Genomic DNA, 19,887 nt, shown 5'->3' on the forward strand with positions numbered 1-19,887 from the left:
CGTAAACATATCAACTTATTTTATTAATAGACGAACAAGACCTGACCCGTAAAGTTAACGGCCTAAAATTTCGATGTGTCAAATTTGTGTATAATGTTGATCAAAGTAGATGACCTAGTACATATATCTGATAGAATTTGGTTTGACAGCATTACTGTTTAATTCCAGTTGTTTCAAGGCAATTATATGTAGACATACACATACATACATGTGGGTTAAGATCCAGATCACACGTTTTTAAACGTTTTTGTGGAGTCCACTCCGTAATGTGTGTGTGTATCTTAGCCAAAAGAAAGAAAACAATAACAATATAAATAACACAAAACATAAACATCATAATGATTTCCAACTAATTGCTAATTCTAGTTCAACTTATTTTGTGAATATCATAAACATAAGACAGACCGTCTCTAGGATTTATCTGTACACTTATTGCCTCAATCTAGTTCACTACAAAACCTCTTCAGTTAGCTGACTGCTTCACCGCTGCTCGGAAGCTGGCGCTTACCTCAATAACAAGTCCGATAAACTCAAAAGAATGCTGCTAACAACGGCCAAAAACAGATGCAGCTTGTTAGCATTCTCCCATGTTGCGACTTAAGCAAGAGCGAACATTTGGAACACAGCTTCTATTTACCTTGTGTCCTCTTCATACAAAAAACAGCAACAAAACTCATCCAATCCCCCTTTATTCATCACTTGTACTTTTAACATCCTTCTTCCGTAAAAGGGCCCAGAAAATTGTGAAAGCCGCAACCATACTGAACTGCAAATGATCAGTGCTACTTGTTTTGATGCTTATCTTACCCATCCTGCGGCTATTCAGATTAGCATTAACCGACACACTCATATTTCGCCCAAGCCGGGACTCAGACTGTAAGTTTCCACCCAACACCATCTCTTTATTGAAAGACAGTACAGTCATCATCAGGCTCACATTATCATTTCTCACAGGGTAGTCTCTACCCCTCAACGTAACTTCAACACCGCCACCATACGCCACTTGCTCAGGACCCATCATTTGGCCAACATTCATCACAAATTTCAATCTCTTCCCAACTGATATGGTGTCTTCAAGCTTGCCACCAATGTAATACTTGTTCCCAAAAGACGTCAAAGAGAATCCACTTTCAGCAACATTGTGCCAAAATTTTCTCAGCTTCGCATTGCTGTGAAGCGTATAGATGGTATCTTTACGAGCAGACTGAACATCAAGACCTACAGAATATGTGGTCCCATTGGGGTCTAGGTAAGCTGCAGCACACTCGGATTGAATGCTAAAATCCTGCTTGTCCTTGCTCATCTGCCCTGAAACAGAGGTAAACACGTTCCTATTTACCTGCATAGCAGTTTCCAAGCTTACCCCATCCAAGCCCACATCATTATCCCATCCATGGGAATCAAGAACAGGTCTCATAATCCACTGATCACTTGTAAGAAGACAACGATACCTGTGTGCAGGCCAATTAGAGCCAAAACTTGGAGGGACCTCCATATCTGGTAATAAAACAGCCTCTACTTGGGAAGCCTGCTGACTATCAGAATTATCATCGCTCGCTGTATTTTTCTCTTTGGAAAGCATAATCTCCATCTGCCTACGGTACTCTTCTTTCAACTGTTTCTTCAGATAAAGGGTCTCTCGATAATCCAATTCATCAAGATAGTCTTTTTTCTGTGATTTTGTTAATCTCTCAAACTGAGATTTTGTCAGAATTCGGATTGGAGGTAATTGATCATACTCATCTTCCTCCTCCGCATCTGAAACCAAGCTCTCATCAACTCCAACGTCCCCTCCACTTGGACCAATAGTAGTGCGATGACGTAGAAGAGACGATAGGAGATGCGGCAGGGAAGGCACGTGAGTGGCATTTGAGGGCCCCAGATGAATGCTGTCTTGAAATTTCATGAGGATATTGACATCACTCAGAACTTTACTACAAATGCATAATAACAAAAACTGAGATTTCCAAACCTGTCCGTTTGGAAGTATCTTTTCACCGGCAATATTTTTCCTACACTGAGGATGATTCTCAACTAACAACACTGGGTTTTCAAGTCTGGAGTCAGACACTGCCTGGTGTATATAGTGCTGCACCATATCTGTGCTTTGCCTCACATATGATTCATAATTGACAGGATACCCATCAGGTCCTTCCGGAAGGACTAGGGAAGAATGTGTCATAACAAGAATGGTGTTAAACCAAACTGCAGGCCCGAATACCTTGGTTATTTGCTTCAAAAGGGAGAAGTCATTGTAATTACTACTCATGAGGTCAAGGCGTTCGAAGAACAAAACGATGTCAGGTGGACTTTTTCTAATAAATTTCTTCACAGAGAGCATAATCTTCTTATTTCTGCGGAAATTAACAGTACTTGATGGCAAAAAACCGGGGGTATCGATGATAGTTACTTTAATCCCATTTACAGTTCCCACAACCTCTCGAATACGATCTGTGCCAGGTCGAAATGGATTGGTTTCAGTCTTTGTTTGATCAAATATAGAATTTATTGTGGCACTCTTACCAACTCCTGTTTTCCCCAGGACAAGTATTCTGAGAGAGAAATCCATTTCAGGCAGGCCAGATGCCTCCTGTTCTGCTGCCACAGCTCTAGCTGTATCACTCCTCAGATTAACTCTTTTCAAATCTGATTCTTCTGCTCGTATCAAAGTAGCCAGGTGAATACGATAAAGAACCTTAGCAACCAGAACATTGTTTTGTGACAGACCAAGCCGGAGGAGGAGGCGCAAGAACTTAACTTGAAGGTCATCAATTCTTACCAAAGGATCCATCTTTTTCTTATCAGAGCGATTATGAGAGTGATCAGAATTTTGAACTACAACATGCTGCAGGGACTGATCAGACTGATTTTCCCGATCACTATTAAATGAGGTTGATGGGGCAGACCGGATGCGTGGTGTTACCAAAGTGCTCGAGTGAGCAGCACCTGAAAATTAGAAACATTAAGCTCTCCTCGCAGAGTCAAACAAAGTACAACCCGCAGATTGAAACTGGTTTCCGCTTTTTAGCATCAAATATGGATTAATTATCTACCTTTTACATGAAACTAATTAATTCGAAAACAATACATACTCTTACAGTCAAACTAAAGAACTGCATATCATAGATAGATGGCATTTGACAGTCAATCTAAGGAATCAGTCTTTGAAAACATCAACAGCATTGAATTTTTGGGTTGGCAGTATTACCTTGGTCATCAAACTCTTCATTGCAGGGTTCCTCCCTAAAGAAACTGTCACTGCCCGACAACGGCCGAGGCGAAACCAGAGGCATGGATACTAACTGAGAAGAAATCCAATCTTTAAGGCTGTTCATCCTTCCTGCAAAATATTCCCAACTGATAAACCACGTATCTGACTAACTATATTACATCTTTTTTTAAATCTGATTCAACCACAATACAAGGGCTGAAAATACAAACAAAATTAAAAGGAAAAAAAAAAAAAAACAAAGCCCTTTTTAAATCGTTAGCTTATGCTTCCAGCAACTGCAGCAAGTTTGCATCTTTATGTAATTTTATGAATTTAATTCAAATTTTATGAATTTCTTGGCTATTTGAAAGAAAAAGAAATTAGAATTTTACCTGGAAAATGCGAATTCTGCAATGAAGCTGCTTTTACTCTACGATTTGAAGGAGATGACTATCGACACCACGAGAGACGAAATCAAGGATTGGGGTAGCTCAGAAAACCCTAATTCACAGAGCCGTTGAATCGGAAGGGGCGACGAAAGAAAGGGTGTGAGAGGCTGAGGAGCAACAAGACGAATCGACGATGACTATGAGCTCTAGATAGATAAGACAGACACAACCAAATACTTCCAAAGCCAAAAGTAAAATATTTTGGAAAAATTTTTGTGCCCTAAATTTCAATTTTCAATAGAAAATAAAAATAAAAATAAAAATTTTTAACGAAAAACTTTTGGTACTGTTTATTTTAACGAAAAATTATATTTTTATACTAAAAAATCAATTCTAGTATTATTTACTTTAACATTTATTTTGTTTTTATCAATAAAACTTAAAGTTTTCAAGTTATTTTCACTAAAAAATCAATTTTGATACTATTCACTTTACTTTTTTTTTTTTTTTTTTTTTCCCTACTCAACCTTGCTTTCTATTAAAAAAAGGTATGTTTTCTATATGAATTACGAGACAAAATTCAACTTTGTTCTTTTTAATGAAAGAGCTTCTAACAAAAGTGCTTATGAGCCAATTTTTTCTTTCTTTTTGCATGCACAGTTTCAACCGTCCTTAATCTTCATAATTTTTAATTCAACACTTTTTTTCCTATGCAAGTAATATCCTACTTTAATGAAATGTAAACTATCAAGAGTGGCATTTCGAATTCAAGCCCATAAGAAGGATCACATCCGCTCAAATTAATGTGATCATACCCACGTCTAAATCTCGATATATGTTCACAATGCCGCTAAGGCAGTCCAAGGCCCAAACATAAAACAGTGTCTAATCTTGAATATATTTTCAGTGTGCTCGGAACCTGGAGCAGAACACCGTACATCAGTATACAATTGGAAGAAAGTTTCTTTTCTTTTCAAATGTCTTTCTAATTGTATAATGATATGTCGTGTTGTGGACACGCTGAAAATCTCTCCCAATCTTGAGCAACCCATATCAAAGGCCAATCCATGTGGGGCAACTTGTGGGGAGAAAAGTCTCAAGGTCCAAATTGGATTTGCCATCAAAGCTTTAGTGGATAGAATTTAGGAAACTTCACATGTATTTTACCAAAGCGAGGACCATGTGACCATCCTAATCAGTCCAACGTCGAAAAAGGCAGCTTTTCTTGCAGGAACAAATCACCTCCTCTTCTTCCTCTCTCATTCCTCGGTCAGAAGAACGCCGGTCGATAAATACACAACAAACTCTCTCCACAGAAGAAACCCATCAAAGATTCCGAAACGAAAAGAAAATGGCGGAGAAGGCCAATCAGAGAAGCGACGAAGAGATGGTGAATTCGCAACCGGAGCAGCATGAGCTGAAACGGAAGAAGAGAATCCGATTGGGAATTTACATTACTGTGTTTGTTGTGTTTCAGATCATCGTGATCACCGCACTAAGCCTCACCGTGCTGAAAGTGAAGACGCCGAAGGTGAGACTTGGCGCCGTCAACGTCCAGAACGTCACGGCCGCCCCTGCAACGCCCTCGTTCGACATGACATTCGCAACTCAAATCAGTATCAAGAACACAAATCTCGGTCGCTACAAGTTCGACGCAAGCACTGTTACGTTTGACTACGATGGCGCGACTGTCGGGCAAGTTAGCGTTCCCAAGAGCAAGGCCGGAATGTGGTCGACCAAGAAGATTGATGTCACGGTGAGTTTGAGTGCCAAGGGGCTGCCGAGCTCGAAAAACTCCGGACTTCGCAGTGAACTGAGCACCGGTGTTTTGCGGCTGACGAGCGAAGCGAGGGTGAGTGGAACGGTGGAACTGATGATGGTGATGAAGAAGAAGAAGTCTGCGAAAATGGACTGCACTCTGGAAGTTAACTTGTCTACCAAGAAGATTCAGTATTTGAAATGCGAGTGAAGAAAAGTGACAACTTTATGATGATGTTTGTTATATGTATTATGTATAGCTCCTTAATTAATTAAGATTTCTTCAACTTTTGTTTAATTACCATTTTTTACTTTCGAAGGGTAAAATTCATTTATAAAGCAAATTGAAAATTTATTTTCAAAATTCGATTTTCTCCCGTCTTTTTTTTTTCTTCTAACCTTTTTATTGAATAAATTAAAATAGAATAAAAAATCACATGATAAAGACGATTACCCTTATCCAACCGCATTTTGTTGGATTGGACTGGATTACACAATTTAATGATTTATGTTGTTGCCAAAGATTAGGGCATAGAAAAACGAGAGTGTAAAGACAATTACCCTTATCCAATCGCATTTTGTCGGATTGGACTGGATTACACAAGTTAATGATTTATGTTGTTGCCAAAGATTAGGGCATCAAAAAATCCACAACCAAATTCCAAATAAATATCCTTAGATATTATCTATTAAGATAAGATTTGATGACTTGGACATAAATAAGACACATGCGGCATTCATTTCCAATAAAATAATGAGAAGTGTAAATTTATCAACACATGGTTCTACGTGTATTATTGAATCGAAACGCTACAAGATAATGATCTCGTTTCTTATAAGTTGTTCTTGAGTTACTGACACCCTTCCCTTTTTCCAAATCGACTTCTATTTCCAAATGAAAAATTACACATAAGCCTCAATGGCATGGAAAAAAGAATTTTAATTGAACACCCACAAATGATACAATCAAAGAAACTTATGTTTTTTTTTCTAAAAAACCTCGACGGTACATGAGGATTTTTATTTATAACGAAAAAAAATTACACCTAGTCAGGGATCATAATCCTAACCCCTCATAATACAATAAAAAAGAATAATAAAAAAACATAAAAAAGAAAGAAAATTATGTGATAATGTAGATAAATAAGTTACTGAAAGATCACCATAGCAAATCAAAGACAGCAAAATAGGTCATCCTTGACTTTGGCGCAGATTCACCCAGGATGGTTCTGGCAACAACTTGCCTGCGTAAGTTGAGACTCATCCGACTTCTCAAAATTTTGCTCACCCTAGGATGGTTCTGGCAACAACGGTTGTTCCTGCGTAACTTGAGACTTATCCAACAACAACAATAACAAAGTCTTTTCTCATTAAATAGGATCGGCTATATGAATCCTAGAACGCCATTGCGATTGATTCTATGTCATATCCTCCGTTAGATCCAAGTACTCTAAATCTTTTCTTAGAGTCTCTTCCAAAGTTTTCCTAGGTCTTCCTCTACCCTTTCAACCTTGAACCTCTGTCTCGTAGTCACATTTTCTAACCGGAGCGTCAATAGGCATTCTTTGCACATGTCCAAACCACAGTAACCGATTTTCTCTTATTTTTTCTTCAATTTCGGCTACTCCTACTTTACCTCGGATATTCTCATTCCTAATCTTATCCTTTATCGTGTGCCCACACATCCAACGAAGCATCCTTATCTCCGCTACACCCATTTTATGTACGTGTTGATGCTTCACAGCGCAACATTCCATGCCATACAGCATCGCCGGCCTTATTGCCATCTTATCAAATTTTCTGTTGAGTTTCAGTGGCATACAGCGGTCACACAACATGCTGGATGCACTTTTCCACTTCTTCCGACGTCTCAAAATTTTGCTTCCGAACAAAACCATGCAAGCGCCCGAAAAGCTGCTTCCTTAAACATTCAAATGCCATGTCCAATCTCTTCAGCTGCTCCATTGCATTTACATTGTACATGAACAAACCGTAGTAAAGATCAAAGCTATCTCCCGCTGTATTCTCCACCAAATTCAACAAAGTCTCGTAACCTTTTGTGTTGATTGGTGTCGACTCCAAACCCAATTTTTCCAAAATCCTTCCTACAGTGTGTGTAATGAATTGTGAGCCTGCTGCATGCTTATCATGTTCTGCACAAGACATTTCCACCATTCGGCACCCTTCTCGTGCAAAGATATCAAGAAATTGATCACACCGTGATACCCTAGATTCTTCACTTCCAACCCTGACCTCATCATAAACAAAAACGAGGCCATTCCACCCGTTCTTACCACTTTCTGGTCCGAACATAGGATGCGTGCATAGAATATCAAACTCCGGTGGCAACGTTTGAAGAAAGAGATTTCTGGGAAATTCTTTCACTGAAAGAACATCAACAAATAAAGTATTTCTCTTGAGCCTATGGAGGGGCAATGACCTCAAAACTTTCTCGGTTGAAAGAATAGACGTACAAAGTAGTATCACGTCAGGGTGTTCTTCACATAAATCATCCACATCAGAGAAGTATGAAACGCCTAGTTTATGAGCCACTTCAGAGTAATCTGATCGAGAGAATGCTAGAACCTTATGGCCTTGACGTACAATAGTCTTAGCAAGGAACTGGCCAAAGTTACCAAAGCCGACAATTGCAATATCTAGCCTAGATTCATCAGAAACCTCTGCTTTTTGGTCATGTGGTCGAGCAATTTTCGGCGATCTGAAGGAAACCATTAAAACTATTTGTTAACAACTCTACTAATTAAAAAGAAAATTAACGAAAAATCAAAAAAAACTTTCCTTTTAATGAAAAACTCTTTTTAAAGCTACAGTAAATAGTGACAATTAAAAGATAAAAATGTGATATTTCGTAAAAATAAACAGTACTCCCGTAAAGTTGGAACGTTAAAAGTGAACAGTAGTCTCGTAAAGTTGGAACATTACGGACCTCGAAGCTCTAGAAGAAGATGCCAACGCAGCTCCATTCTGAGCCCGATTCGCATTATCCTCCTGCAAAGTTCTTCCCTTCTCCGCATCGCCAAAGATCTGGTCTCGCACAGAATTGTGCAGAAGCCCGAAAATCTGTTTCTTCAAAGCCTCGAAAGCCACATCTAACCTCTCCAACATCTCCAAGGCATTCTTGTTGTACATAAACAGCCCGTAATACAAATCGAAGCTAACCCCTTCCGTGTTCTTCACCAAATCCAACAACGTCTCATACCCTTTCGTATTGATCGGAGTGGACTCCAAGTGCAACATCCCCAACACTCTCCCAACCGTGTGGGTGATGAACTGAGACTCCGCCGCGTACTTATCATGCTCGGCGCAGCTCATCTCCACCATCCTGCACCCTTCTCTCTCAAAAATGCTCAGAAACTTATCACACCGCGAAACCCGCGATTCTTCGGACCCAATCCGGACTTTTTCGTACACAAAAGGAAGCCCTTTCCAGCCGTTTTTGGCGCTCTGGGGTCCGAACATCGGGTGGGTGCAAAGAATATCGAAGTGGGGAGGCAGATACTTGAGCAGCAACGCCTTGGCGAACTCCTTGACGGAGAACACGTCGACGAACAAGGTGTTGCGGCGGAGGCGCTGGAGAGGCAGCGATTTCAGGACGGGCTCGGCGGAGATGATGGAGATACATAGCAGGATAACTTGCGGGTGCTGCTCGCAGAGGTCGTGGGGGTCGGAGAAGAACGAAACGCCGAGGTCTTGCGCCGTTTTGGAGTAGTCGGATCGGGAATGGGCGAGGACGGTGTGGCCTTGCGCGACGAGGGCCTCGGCGAGGAATTGGCCGTAGTTGCCGAAGCCAATGACGGCGATTTTGAGCATGCTTGCGTAGCGGAACTGGGCGGCGAGATTGGACTCGTAGTCGAAGAATTGGGCGGCGTCGATGGATTGGATTTTGAGGGAGTTGCGACGGAGGGGGAGGGTAGTTGTTGGGTTTGGGGAAAGGTTAAGGCTTTGGGGATTTACGAAGGGGGAGGGAGAGAGATATGGTTTGGGTGGCGACGGGTGGTGGAGGCGGAGAGATAACATTTTATGCTGCGGGCGGAGAGGTCAACTCTCGAACGGAATTAGATCATGACGGGGGCGGCGCCCAAAAATTTTGACTTGGTCTTAAAAGATGGCTAATCCTAATTGGGTTTAGGGTTTACGAAGGGGTTATTTTTCTATCAAACGATGACAATGCCTGCTACTGTACTTATTATCATTGAATTGGATGAGAAATTTTAAAATTAAAATTATTTTAATGATGATAAATAAAACGATTAATATCACCATCACTCGAGAGTGATGAATAAAAATATTAACGAAGAAAGGAGGCTTCGGCGATTTTGCATCCAAATTGGCAAATTTACTGTCCCCTCGTATATAATAGTAGAATATAAGTTGGTCTAGTGTTAATTTTCTGTTTTGAGAAGTTTAACTGCAAAACATAAGTTGGATTCTTTTCAAATTGTTTTTCTTCTTATACGAATGATCACAAGGTAAAAGAAGATTCGAACTAACTCTTCGAGTGTAAACATGAATGCTCTTAATCAACTGAATAAGCTCGTTACTTACTTTAAATTGTTGTATAAACTATTGTTTGTTATTTTTTTATGGACAAATTGACCATTGTTGTTACTAACAGTTAATATGATAAACCTTTTCACATTTTAAGATGATTTGAATCCAAAGTAAGACGACAGATTGTTCTGACAAACTTATTTAACTTATATTTACGGCACGAATGCTAAAACATTATCGTTGAATGAGAACAAAAAGCAACCACATAATGTCTTCAAAACCCGTCACACTTGCATCCCGTTGTATGAAAGTTCTCTCTCAAGGAGTTCTTAAGTTACTTTAGGCTTGTCGTTTACCATTTGCGAAAGCAAAACCAGACGCTAAAACTAACTGGCTGGAAAGAGAAAACAACACAAAACCGCAGAAGACCGAAAAGCGATATGCATTAATCTATTACAATGCAAGAAAAATGGACAATGACCAGTTCTGAATAATGAAAGTTACAGAAGAAAATCCAAACCCTACTAAGTTTGACCATTATCATCGTCGTTGTATCATCTTCGTTATCATCATCGTAATCATAAACCCTCCTTCAGATAGGAGAAAATTTGTGCGTCAATTCTCCCGTTGGTTACTAATTTGAGTCCCATCTTCCATTATTTCGCGGAGGAGATTGGAAGGGAGGATCAGCAGATGAACGGAGAGGAACAACTTCCGGGTTTCTGTTGCACCGTTTTCAACTTAAATCTTGAAAAGCAGGCCACCGTGTGTGGCAAAGAACGGAGCAAACACAAGAGACTCAACGGCCATGAGCTTGATGAGAATGTTGAGCGATGGTCCAGACGTATCCTTGAGAGGGTCTCCAATGGTGTCACCGATGACAGCAGCTTTGTGGCATTCTGATCCTTTTGGACCAAGGGTCCTTGCATGCTCCGACGCACCAGCCTATTACACCGGCCAAAATCCAGACGATAAGACAAAGCAAAAAAGTCGATACAGCAAGTATAACCACAAAAAGGCATTTGTAAAACCCATCAAATGCTTACCTCAATGTATTTCTTGGCATTATCCCAGGCACCGCCCGTGTTGGACGCAGAAATGGCAATCTACAAATGCAAATAGGTGTTATTCAGATATAGCATAATTGTCCCAAACAATTGACGAGTGAGCAGAAAGAAAGCTTCAATCCAGCAACTCGATCAGCATTACCTGTACACCGGAGACAAGGGATCCAGCAAGCACGCCAGCGAGAGTTTCCACACCAAAAAAGATCCCAACAATGAGAGGTGTAAGCATGACAAGGGCACCAGGTGGGATCATTTCTTTGATGGAAGCATCAGTCGAAATCTTAACACATGTAGCGTAGTCCGGCTTGGCAGTGCCCTCCATGAGACCTGGAATGGTATTGAATTGCCGGCGCACTTCCTCAACCATCTTTAGAGCTGCACTTCCCACACTCTTCATTGTCATGGCAGAGAACCAATACGGAAGCATTGCGCCCACTAACAAACCAATAATCACTTTCGGGGTCAACACATCAACTGTTTTGATACCAGCACGGCTGACAAAGGCACCAAATAGAGCAAGGGACACAAGAGCAGCAGAGCCAATTGCAAATCCCTACAAACAGAAGCACATGTGACTCGGTGACGTTTAAATTTTAATAATAACTAGGATTGATAGCTAGACGTCAATTCCTCAGACAATCAATGAATACTTGAGAGAAAATTTCAAACCTTTCCAATAGCAGCAGTGGTGTTTCCTGCAGCATCAAGAGCATCAGTTCTCTCTCTGATTCTGTGGCTCATTCCTGCCATCTCAGCAATGCCTCCAGCATTGTCACTGATGGGACCATATGCATCAATCGCTAATCCAGTTGCAATGGTGCTCAGCATTCCAAGGGCAGCTACAGCAATCCCGTACATAGCTGCAAAGCTAAAACTAACAAAAATGCTGACTGCAATGGCAAAAATAGGAATAATGACGGATTTGTATCCCAATGCAAGGCCAAAAATGACATTGGTCGCAGCTCCAGTCCGGCAAGAATCAGCAACATCTTGCACAGGGCTACAGCATAATTCAGAGCAACCGTTAGATTCAAAGACAGTTAAATTACATATGGAACGGTAAATGCCAAGAAAACTAGTTACCTGTACGCGTTGCTTGTATAATACTCTGTTACAAACCCAATGATAAGGCCAGCCCACAAACCAACACAGACACATAAGAATAGCTGCCTGCGAATGCAATTCAGTGTTCAGGTAAAATAAATCAGATAGAGAAACATACAAGTAGATCTATAACCGCACAAGCCTCCTTAATCACAGCACTGATTACAATAAATTTTCAAAAAAAGCAAAGCTTACCAGTTCTTCACAACTTTCTGTGTTCCGAAATTGAAGATTGTGAAGGAAGATGGAACAGAAATCCATGTAGCAATCGCAACCCCAACGGTCATGAGTACAGTGGAGATTATGAGCTGCCTCTTCAATGTTGGCTCAATTTCCTTTACAGCCTTGATCTCAAAGAAATCGGTTGCAAATAGGGTAGTGAGCAAACAAACAAGGATGCCGATGGAACTGACAATGAGAGGATATAGCATTGCAGTTAGCTCGTGATTGATCCCAAATGAGGAAATGGAAGCAACCACAAGGGCAGCACACGATGACTCAGCATAGGATCCAAAAAGATCAGATCCCATGCCAGCTATATCTCCAACATTGTCGCCAACATTATCAGCTATCACCTGTACAAATGGAAAACATCAGTTTTAGAAACACGGAGAGTTAAATTAATAACTTGAAACAAACTTCCAAATGGTGGTGTATCTCTTACAGCTGGGTTCCTTGGGTCATCCTCGGGAATATTTCTTTCAACCTTGCCGACAAGATCTGCACCAACATCAGCAGCTTTGGTATAGATGCCTCCACCAACCCTGCCAAAGAGAGCCATGGAAGATCCACCAAGTCCATAGCCAGTTATAGCCTCGAAAAGACCACCCCAGTCATCACCATAGTACAACTTGAAGACATTGATAGCAATGTAAAGAACCAACAGACCACTTGAAGCGAGGAGAAAGCCCATCACAGCTCCTGATCTAAATGCAATAATAAAAGCCTTCCCAACACCTTTTCTTGCTTCCAATGTTGTTCTGGCATTTGCGTAAGTAGCAATCTTCATCCCAAGGAATCCAGAAACAACTGAAGTTACAGCACCAAGCAAAAAGGAAATGGTGCTGAAGATGGCAGTGGCGAGAGCTGGTTTGCACATCTTGGTTTGGTCATATGTACATGCACGGCTACTTGTACTAAATCCCTCGACGGATCCAAGGAAAAGGAAGATCAAGATTGCAAAAGCAACCATGAAAGCACCTACATATCTGTATTCCGTGAAGAGGAACGAGGTTGCTCCTGTATCACACAAGCATCAAGTTAGTGAAACATAAACTTTACCAACAATGCAAGATCAAAGTTACCAATTCCACAATAACTGGCGTTGAACCGAACGAGTCCAATAAACAATCATTGGACATGATCATACGTGGTTAAGATGAATTAGACTTAAGGAGGGATGTTTAACCATAGCACATTACAAAAAAAAATCAAATCTTACAATTGCAAAAAATTGGAACTGAATGTTTTTGGCTAGTGGAATATTTGGTAATGCCAGATCCAAGGGATGTGGAATTTGATCATTTTGCAAATAATCCACTTGCCAAAAACATTCATCAGTTCCAAATTGGCAAGATTTAATCATGTTAAATTAAGACATTCCAAAATCCAGACTAAACTATATGAAGCTGAGACTCAAAGCTCAGTTAACATAATACATTTTGTTCCCAAGTTTAATAACAATAACAGTAATCCTAGTAATCCTAGAATTGTGACAATACACACACACACACACACACACACACACACATATACATATATATAAGTCGGATCTATGGCACTATTTTTTTAAACAACTTTTGACAAAAGTTTTTGTGAGGCCTGCTCTATAATATATTTCAACTATCCTAACCGTCAATCTTTTCGATATTCCTCAAATATCATGTTTACCAAAAATCACTCAAATCTAAAATTATATGACTGTTGGATTTAGGGTTTAGAGTTCTTTGTAGAATCATACTCATCCATTTTCTTGATTACAAATGAATATCTTGTTGGTTTTAAATTTGTCTATTTTTTTTTTTTTGGGAAGATGATCTATTTAAAAGATAGACGTTCCAATCATTGAAATACATTACGAAATTTTTGTAAAAAGTTCTGTAAAAAATAGTGTCACAAATCCTTTCATTATTTATATATCTATATTGAAAACATAAGAAAATTAAAGTAAACATCTCACTGAATTCTTTTATACATAAAAATACACAGATTTTCAGAATTCCAGAACTATCGACCGTAACCTAGTAAACATATTACTAATTTAATCACAGAGTAAACACAGTTAGTAAAACGACGTCGGATACACAAAAAGGTAACAACTTTATTTTTCCTCTGTTTGGCCGGCAAACTGGAGAACTCAAAGCTCAAACCAAAGGGACACGATCACATCAATTAGTATTTAGTATTGAAATGTTTTTATATAAAATAGATATAAAAAATAGTTAAGTTAAAAAAATATATTAGATAAATACTTAAAGATAATTTATTTTCATAATTTTTTATAAAAAAAAGCTGAGCAGCAAAAATGAATTTATTAACAATTTTTCTTCAAAGCACAGTAATACAATATCAGCTCTTTAAACATATAAACCGAACCCGAAAACCAAATGAACAAATCCGACGCCGTTTTATCAACCAGAATTTCAAAAGACGTGAAATTTAGAGAGAGAGAGAGAGAGAGCGAGAGAGAGAGATGGTTGTGGAAATGGACCTTCTGAAATGGCGTTTTGGATTTCGGCGCATTTGAGGACGACGTTGTGGTCGTTACCGCCTTCTTCTTCCTCGATGAGGTACTCGTTGTGCCCATTTTTCCCGGAGTTGGAGTCCCGGCCGCCGCCGGGGGAGAGCTTGACCTGCGAAACGTACATCCACTGAACCAAGGAGAAGGCGATGCCGACCACCGCGCACAGCGGGATCAAAATCTCGGCCCCGAGATCTGGGAGTATCGTCGCCCCCATAGCTTCTTTGCCCAGAAGAGGAAACACAGAGAAACAGAGGAGGCTATGGAGTTGTAGAGAGAATGCGAACGAGTATGTGTCCGTGGATGGTTAGAGTGGGTTTATATAAGTGAGAGCCAGGATTAGGAGGGTGGCTTTTTAATTATATTTAATTAAAATGATTAAATAATTAAATAAAGTATTAAGATTAAAAATTTAATTAAGAATAAAATTAAGAAATTAGCAGTTTGTAGGGAGTGATGTTTAGGTCTATATCCATGGAACATGTCCCGAGTCTGAGGTATTAATCTTTTTACCACAGTCAAAATCTTTGCTTTCTCCTTTTTTTTCTTTTCTTTTTTTAGATGATCTTTCCCTATTAGATCCTAAATTTGCTCAATTAATCTCTTTTATTTAAAAAAAATATATCATCCGTAATTACAAAAACTTAATCTTTTTAATTGAGAAAAAACAATCAACACGGTAATATTTTGTTACTAACCAATCAAATCTCGAATCTTTCGTTAATTTACATATCTATTTTTACTTTAACACGCTTTTCAGTTTTTTGCGAATATAACAAATTAAAGAAGAATAATAACGTGTTAAATTAACATGTTAAACAAGACAATGACACCTTTCCTTAGCCAAAAGGAAGTTTCTAACTCTCCAATCCCAAAACGACAAGTGAAACCGATGGAAAATGACACACTGTCTCATTAACACTAGCAAATAACAACACTACCACCTACATCGTTCTGTTGCTGTACGAGAGAACTCATGACATGTCGTTATGTTCACGGATTAGGTTTTACCTTTTCTTACTAAAGAAAAGGGATTATCTTCGGATCCATTTCACTTAATCTTCTCATCAAATAATTTGGATTCTTGAAATTTGATCCAACGGTTAAAGTTATTATAGTTTTTAAAGTATGCCCGTGTTTTTAGCCATTTAATTAAATTTCAAAGGCCGGATTGTTTGATGAGGATGATTAGGTAGAAGGGATCCGGAGAGGATCCCTTTCCCTTCCTAAATACAAAATTCTCATTAATTAACTCCTAAAAATAAAAAATAAAATGTGTTGAAAGTGATTTTTAAATAATGGAAGAGCTATGTCAGTTAGTACTACGGTTAATGGTATTCTTCTTTAGTTATAAGTAATAAGTCTTAAGTTCGATTATCGCGAAAGATAAATATGAATCACACTATTATTAACTCGTTGTGAGGCTAAACTCACCTCTTAATATCGTTTGTCAAAGAAAAAATAACTAGAAGAGCTCTTGACATAAATATTTTAAAGCTTTTTTTTTAATAAAAATACAAGTAATTTTTTTTAAAAACACTTAAAGTCTCTGCAACAAGCACTAAAACTTTTAGAACCAAAAACTTATTTAAGCCCTAAATGATGAAAATCAGGTGAAAGCTGACGTGGAACTTATTCGGATAACTCATTCACCGAACGTTTATTCCGTGCCCCCAACGGATCTTTCCTTCTTTGCTAAGGGTTTTATCCTCTTTGCAACTTTTTTATTTTTTATTTTGTTGTGGATTTGTATGACACGTGTGTTTATTATTTGGAGGATAAAAAGTCCATGTTATTCACATTCTCTCTCACTACACCAAATTATGTATTTGGAGGACCCCACTTCATATTCTTCTTTTAGATAGATTTTTCAATATGCGAGAAATACTTCTTTGTACATCATCGGTAATAATAAAAGTGGTTAATTTTTTTTTTATGTATCTAAACGCTTGTATTATGACACTTGATATATCAAGTTATTTTCTTTAGCACACTAACGTATGTTGATATGCTAGAATTAGTTTTTCCGCATGCATAGAGAAATAATAATAGAGTAATATACACCCAATTCGCGCACGTAGTTTTCACGCTTGCATGTCTGCAATATCTCTCTTATTTGCAGAATATATTTTGAAAGAATATTCTACCAGAAAAAAATGGAAAAATCAATACATGATACGTGTGGAATACGATGAAGATTTGCAGTAGGTAGGCAACGAGAGAAAGTTGCATGGGTTGTAGATGAGATAATGAACAACTTTTACCCAAAAAAAAAAAAAAAAAGAATAAATAATGGTCAACAATAACAATTTTTTACATCTATTAATCTGTGCTAAAAATCATCCTAATTGTCTACTTAGTTAATATATTTTTTGTCGTCTCGTATTAATTTATTTGTTGGAATTGTAAATTTGTAGATTAAATTTATAAACTAAATGATGTGTCACCAATAGGAAATGAGCAAGTTTATCAACGTTGAAGTAATAATTCAATCACTAACTTCTATGTTACGTAGTTTACAAAATTTAACTTATAGATTTAATCTCTCTAGCATTACTCTTGTGGTTTTTGTCCCCGTAAATATGACGGGAACAATCATGCATGTGGTTGGGTTGGGACGTGCGACATTATCCTACCACCTATATTTTAATAGAAAATTTAATATAATTTATCTGCATGCACATAGAGATCGATCTTCGAATAAATAATTGATCTGCATGCATATATGGTTGGGTGGTTGGTTGGCTGAGTAGTGAAGGTGAGACTGTGTTATCATGTCCGGCCAGTAGTCGTCCATGCCAGCAGAGCCTTTCCCTTCAAGTCTCTCCACCTTGCAGTTGCACCATTTCCGATAGATTTGGCTCACCATAATTCTTCATAATCTACATCTGAAGGCCTCATGGCATTCGTTGCTAACCTTTTGGAGTCTCTTCTTGTTGATTGTTACCACACGAATAAGAGTAATGTTATTCTAAACACACAGAATTGACGTACTTAAATATGTATAGATGAGTCTTACACAATAATAACGTACATCTCTCTTATGTTAGCAATGTATGAGTTATGCATGTTTAAACATAATTATTTGACACATAAATTATTGTTTGCGATAAATTCTATAACAATTGAAATACTTTTTTTTATATAGAAAAGGGGACTAATCGGTGCATTCGTCATGGTAGTTCACTCTTTCAGAGATCAAGAAAACTTATAGAAACATTTTAACTTCTCCTAACCATTATCGTGTAATTCGCTAGCACCAAGAATCGAATCATAAGGTGTCATGTAGAATACAGACGTGAAATTCGTCTTCAACCACTAAACCACCCTGTAATGGTTTATAATAGTTGAAATATGAATATGAAAATGAGAATTTGATTCCGATAAGAAGATGAACATGATTATGCCAATTATACATATTGACCAACGTGGCATCAAACACAACAAGTATTCTAAGAATTAGAAAAATATAAAATTCGAAACGAGAATAATATATAAAGCCAGGAAAAGATTATAGTATATGCAAGTGCCAAGTGTTTTTCGGACACGTGGACTGTAAAGTGAGGTAGTCGAAGTCGAGTCAAGAGAATTTTTTAAAGTGCTTATGTGGAAAGTCGTGGATATTTCATCTTCTATCTTATCCCACGCGGAACCACCACAAGTACTGCGTGAAAAAGCCATTCACAGGAAAAGTGCTTTTATCTATCGTTAAATAAGTGATGTTAGAAAAGTCATCTTTTTAATTATATTTTGCAAGCTACAATGCTACATAATGTGGTGTTTAATCGTTGAATTATTTTATTAAATCATTAAAGAATAAAACTAATTATTAATTATCACATCATGTAATGCACGTATATAACACATGCATGTCAAAATGAAATCTAACTGGCAGTAAGGCGCCAAAGAGGGAAATAATATGGTTATTAGCAATCCGAAATAGTCTTTTAAGTATTTGACTATTAAGCGTCTCCAACCATGCTTTTTTTATTTTATAGCAACGTTTTAACTAAAATTACTACAAAATTTGCTTTAAGAGCTATATAAAAAAATTGTACTCCAACTGTACTCCATGCTTTAAAAAATCATAATCAACCTAAGTCAATAATTAGCCAATAAAAATATTTATTTATGTAAAATAATATGAAAACAGTTAGCATTAATTAGAGATAGCAACTATAGGATAAATTTTTGATTGTGACAAGAACACAAATGGTACACCAAGTGTTTTTATGTAAGTGGTGAAAATTTTACTTTTTAAATTATTAACTTTTTAACACACATATCCTACCATTTGTATAGTGACACGTGATGTATCATCTCGTTTGCCGGTCACATTGAAAAATCTCTCCAACTATAGGAGCTTCTTTCTCCCTACCTATATTTTTAAGCTTCACTATAGCAATAGAACAAAAGCAACCATCAGATTCAAAATGAACCTTTGTTCCAAGAAGTATATCGTCCGACTAAACTCTGGACTTTGTCTTCGTGGCTTTGTAATGCATTTGGTTTGAGCAATTATACTTGTGAAAATTACAATTTTACTTTCTTAGAGTGTCAAATAACAGCTTCCGAAAGAAATTGAGAATGATGCTTGTATCATTACGTGAATTACGGGTTACCCCATTTTTGTCAATCTTCGTTCTACCTTCGAAGTCCACTTCGGCCGACGATGGGGGCTTGAATTTCGAGTCTTAGATCTCCCTTTGGGCCTTTAACCACCATTGCAATTTGCAATTTAGAAATAGAGTTTGAACCTATAATTTTCCCTTGAACTCTTTTTACACAAAAATAAAATAAAAAATGAATCTAAATAATATTTTTGTCTAATTTCATTAAGTACTACGAAGTGAGATTTATAGATTTATGATTATGCTGCCTAACAACATGGATAGTAACCTCAAAAAACACGAGACTCTCTATATTTTAGTGCCATCCAACATCGTATTGGTCTCACATCCTCACTTATATTGGTGATTGCCATATGCAATAGTCATGTTCAATCCTCTTATATGGTGGCGATCTTACTTCAATACCTAATCCTAAAGAAGATTTCAAATACGATTCACATAAATAATGTAAATCGTCTATATAAAATTTAATACC

General features: G+C 38.0%; 2 protein-coding genes across 2 annotated transcripts; both read right to left on the reverse strand.

Annotated features, from left to right (window-relative positions):
• Window positions 1-295: 295 nt before the first annotated feature.
• LOC103953880 (translocase of chloroplast 90, chloroplastic) lies at window positions 296-3,820 on the reverse strand. Its single transcript, XM_009365683.3, has 3 exons — window positions 3,604-3,820; window positions 3,209-3,340; window positions 296-2,946 (listed from the first exon to the last, which is right to left on the reverse strand). The coding sequence occupies exons 2-3, from the start codon at window positions 3,333-3,335 to the stop codon at window positions 689-691; spliced, it is 2,385 nt and encodes a 794-aa protein (XP_009363958.2). The 5' UTR covers window positions 3,336-3,340; window positions 3,604-3,820; the 3' UTR covers window positions 296-688.
• A 2,463-nt stretch (window positions 3,821-6,283) lies between these two features.
• On the reverse strand, window positions 6,284-15,083 carry LOC103953877 (pyrophosphate-energized vacuolar membrane proton pump). The gene is made up of 11 exons (XM_048566967.1): window positions 14,752-15,083; window positions 12,706-13,280; window positions 12,237-12,616; window positions 12,021-12,107; window positions 11,607-11,937; window positions 11,080-11,490; window positions 10,917-10,976; window positions 10,621-10,815; window positions 10,227-10,320; window positions 8,306-9,413; window positions 6,284-8,077 (listed from the first exon to the last, which is right to left on the reverse strand). The coding sequence occupies exons 1-11, from the start codon at window positions 14,996-14,998 to the stop codon at window positions 7,186-7,188; spliced, it is 4,380 nt and encodes a 1,459-aa protein (XP_048422924.1). The 5' UTR covers window positions 14,999-15,083; the 3' UTR covers window positions 6,284-7,185.
• Between the last annotated feature and the right edge of the window lie 4,804 nt (window positions 15,084-19,887).

The sequence above is a fragment of a genome, unplaced genomic scaffold, assembly GCF_019419815.1.
Source record: "Pyrus x bretschneideri cultivar Hongxiangsu unplaced genomic scaffold, Pyrus_bretschneideri_v1 Contig44, whole genome shotgun sequence".
Taxonomy (NCBI): Eukaryota; Viridiplantae; Streptophyta; class Magnoliopsida; order Rosales; family Rosaceae; genus Pyrus; species Pyrus x bretschneideri.